Here is a 4,018-nt window from a genome sequence, read left to right as displayed (position 1 = left end):
GCCAACGGAACAAATCAGTCAGGAAACCGCCGTACTGGACTACTGCACCAAATAGAGACTCCCCGCCGGCCCACTGGGAAACCTGGTCAATCGATATCATCTCCCAACTTCCGCCCTCGGTCGATAGACACGGCAACACCTTCACGGCAATCGTAGTAGTAGTAGATCGTCTCTCCAAGTGCTCCCACTTCTTTGCAGCCGACGATCACTTCTCAGCAACAGAAGCAGCCGAACTCATCTACGAGCACATTCTGAAGCACCACGGTATTCCCCGACAGATCATCTCCGACCGAGGAACACAGTTTGCGAGTGCAGCGTTCAAGGAGTTTTGCAAGTTGCTAGGGATTCGATCGTCAATGTCCACAGCCTACCATCCACAAACAGATGGACAGACTGAACGAGTAAACCAATCTCTTGAACAGTACCTCCGGATCTTCACTGAACATCGGCCAGATGACTGGGCGTCCCTTCTATCCACCGCGGAGTTTGCGTACAACAATGCACCGCACGAGTCGACTGGCCTGTCACCATTCTTCATCGAATACGGGTACAACCCAAAGATGGCTCCCGATGTTCGTGAAGAGCTCGCCTTCCCAACCCTCGAAGACGTATTTCACAACCGTGCGGAAGCAAGAGAACAAGCACAGGCGTCACTCACCATGGCCGCAGAACGAATGAAATGGTACTACGATCAGGGCTGTGTGGACCCTCCCTTTAAGGTTGGCGACAAAGTTTTGCTCAAAGGACGCGACCTCAAGATCCGCAACTCGTCAGCCAAGCTCTCAGCCAAGAACTATGGGCCCTACGAGATGACGGAAAAGATTGGACCCGTCGACTTTAGAGTCAAACTTCCACCACAGAACAAGGTCCACCCCGTCTTCCACGCGTCAAAACTCATCCCCTACCACGAAGACGAGATCGGCAACCGCAATCCGGAGAAGCCTGACCCAATTGAAGTCGAAGGCCACGACGAGTTTGAGGTCGAAAAGATCCTGGACTCACGCGTCAACCGTGGATACGTGCAATACTTCGTCAAATGGGCTGGCTACGATGTCTCTGAAGCAACTTGGGAGCCTGTACGGAATGTCAAATACGTGAAGGAGCTACTCGATGAGTTCCATGCACTCCATCCAAACCACCGCAACCAGTCGCTCTCAACAACCCACGACCAGTCGCCCGGGAGTTTCAACGCAATATCTGGTTTGAACGCTTCGCAGGAGCTCAGATCTTGAAGAGGGGGTAGTGTCACAGTTTTCTCGTGCCACGTGACCTGGGGGTCATGTGTACTGGGACAGACGCTCACCTTGACCGCGGACAACTTGTATCGGAGAGTGGAGGGGCCAGGATCGAACCCCAGACCTCGTGACGGCCAGGAGCGCCCATCCTCACTCACAGGCAGGTGACTGATGTGACAGTAGGAGCGCTTACTCATTGGGAGGGGTCCGGACTCGGCACGACTCAGGTATTAGTCGTAAGGTCACCATGAGGCAGGTCAGAGGGTAGGACATGAGGCAGAGAACTCTGACCAAACGATGGTCAATAGGTACCTGGTCTGTGCACCATTGTATTAGTATATATAGTAGGGAGTCTGAGGCAGGGAACCTCAGACTTGATCTTCTCGTCGATTCCCCATCTCCTCTGTAGGTAGCTAACAGCCCTATCTCCCTCACTACCCCTTCTAGTCTAGGGAATACATCTCTTCACATCTCTTGCTTTGTCACCTCTGGTTGCTTCGCTTCTCAGCACCAACCTCTGCATCAGTAAGCTTTGCCCTTGTTTGTTTTGGTGGCACAGCTCGTTGGCTGTGACAGTACCGGTTCTTCACTGTGATCTCGTTGAGCTTGCGGTAGTCCTGGACTAGACGGAGCTTGCCATCCTTCTTCTTCACGAAGAAGACCAGGGACTTGGAGGGGACGATGTAGCCTTTCCGAAGGTTTTCCTCAAGGAACCGATCGACCTCTTCCTGCTCGTTAGGCGACATCGGGTAGGCCTTGGAGCGTAGAGTTTCTGGGGCGTCGGGTTTGAGGTCAATGGCATGGTCGTACGGCTTGTGCTCCGGAAGACGCTCCGATTCGGTCTCGGAGAAGACTTTCGAGTACTGTCGGTACTCTTCAGGGACGATCTCCTCGAACGTGCGTTTGGGCTTGTCCCGGTTGGCCTTCTGTGCGAGTTCCGTGGAGTAGGTGTACTCGGCGGCGCACCACAACTCCTCGGTAGTGTCTTCCAGAACCTTGGCCTTCCACCACTTCCTTCGCTGCACCCGGTTGGCGGCGATCCGCTCGATACCGGGTTTCCATTCCGCCTCGGCCTCTGTTTCCTCCGCACCAACCTCCATGGTGCCCTCCTGCCAGTCAATGTCCGGATTGACCCTGTGAAGCCAAGGTAAGCCTAATATGACGTCTTCGGGGCCCAGATCCGTAACTAAGAACTCGAGCCATTCCGTGTAGTCGCCCATAAGTACTTGTAACCTAACGTAATGAGATATGCTGCCTGCACTGTTCTTGGAGCCGTCGATGTTATAGAGGGGGATGTCTCTAGCTAACCTATGTAAGTAGACATTGTTCTTCTTTACGAAACGATGGCTGATGAAAAGGGCCGTTGCCCCACTGTCTATCATAGCTGCGGAACGTACACTACGGTTCCTGCCTTTGAGTATCACGCTGACACGAAAATGCGAGCTGGATGGGTTTAATTCAGGGATGATACACGAACTAATGCTATCGTACAGGCAGGGGTCAGGGATCTGGGGAGGCGAAGAGTCCGTAGTTGTACTGGAGGGCGCCGCTGCGGCAGCTTTCGCATGTGCCCGCTCTAAAAAGACTTCTGCAGAGAGGCAAGCTGGTCTGCGAGGGCCTTCTGCTGCTCCATGAGCTGCGCGATGAGGGCGTTGGGTGCTCCGGCATCTGCAGACGTCGACGTCGAAGCTGCAACCTGGGGTTCCTCAGGTCCCTCCTCCGTGGCGGCGAGCTTCTGCGAACAGGGCTTCTTCAGGAACTTGTCCATGCACACCGTCTCGCGGTGCCCTACGCAGCGACAGTAGCCGCAGATGTCCCGGTCGTGGCCACCGTCCTTCTTGACGTGCGCCGTAGAGCCACAACCATAGCACTTGCCGCGCATGAGGCGGTTGAACTCTTCGCGCGTACGGGTCGCGTCGATGTCCATTGCGTTCGGGTCCCGGGCAGGCGGCGTGAAGGGGGTGGTATGCAGCGGAACAGCCGGCTTGGCCGCGGTGGTGGTGGTGGTGGTGCGTCTGCGCTGACGATCCCGTTCGGCACGGTGTTGGCAGACACGGACGTCGATGTCGGAGGAGACGGTGATGAGGTCTTTGAGGGAAGCGATGGGCCTCGCTGTATGCACTAACTTGTCCTTGATGGAGTCCGCCAGGTGTTCGTAGAAGCGGTCTCGGAGGTCGGCCTTGGAGTAACCTGTGCGGGTGGAGAGCTCGTTGAACTGTGCAGCGTACTCCGGGACAGTCATGGAGCCTTGCCACAACGTACAGAGGCGTTCCTTCGCATCGACCGCCTCGTCGACTGTCTCGAAACGGGCCTTGAACTGGGCGCGGAACTCCGTCCACGAGCCTTTGAACGGAGTGGTGCCTTGCGTGATCTCCTCCATCGCCGGGGTGGCCCAGAGAGCTGCACTGTCCTGCATGAAGGAGAGGACCGCCCGAATCCATTGGTCATCGCGCGCGCTGATCGCATTGCCCATAGCATCGACGTGATTGAGCGTCGAACCTTGGGACATGGCCCAGAGGGTGAACGCTGCCAGGAAACGCCGTGCCTCACCTCCTTGTTCGCCTTTGAAGGCGGAGGGCTTCTGAACAGCCTTCAGACCGCTGGTCCCGGTGGTCGAGTTTGCGAGCTGCGCCATGGACTGGGTGAGGAGAGTCATCGACTGGAGTAATACCGTCATGGGGTCCGGGGGTTGCGCTGCCGTCTGGGTGCCCGGTTGGGCCTGCTGGGGGTTGTTGGCGGGGCCTGTCGTCTGCGGTTGTCCGCCTTGTTGTCCCATGATGGGT

General features: G+C 56.3%; 1 protein-coding gene across 1 annotated transcript; it reads right to left on the bottom strand.

The window, feature by feature from the left end:
- Positions 1 to 2,811: 2,811 nt before the first annotated feature.
- On the bottom strand, positions 2,812 to 3,477 carry DICSQDRAFT_50978 (uncharacterized protein; the record flags this gene model as incomplete). The annotated part of the gene is made up of 1 exon (XM_007361872.1): positions 2,812 to 3,477. The coding sequence occupies one exon, from the start codon at positions 3,475 to 3,477 to the stop codon at positions 2,812 to 2,814; it is 666 nt and encodes a 221-aa protein (XP_007361934.1).
- Positions 3,478 to 4,018: the final 541 nt, after the last annotated feature.

The sequence above is a fragment of the Dichomitus squalens genome (genome assembly GCF_000275845.1).
Source record: "Dichomitus squalens LYAD-421 SS1 unplaced genomic scaffold DICSQscaffold_3, whole genome shotgun sequence".
Taxonomy (NCBI): Eukaryota; Fungi; Basidiomycota; class Agaricomycetes; order Polyporales; family Polyporaceae; genus Dichomitus; species Dichomitus squalens.
This window is presented reverse-complemented; position numbering and strand designations above follow the sequence as displayed.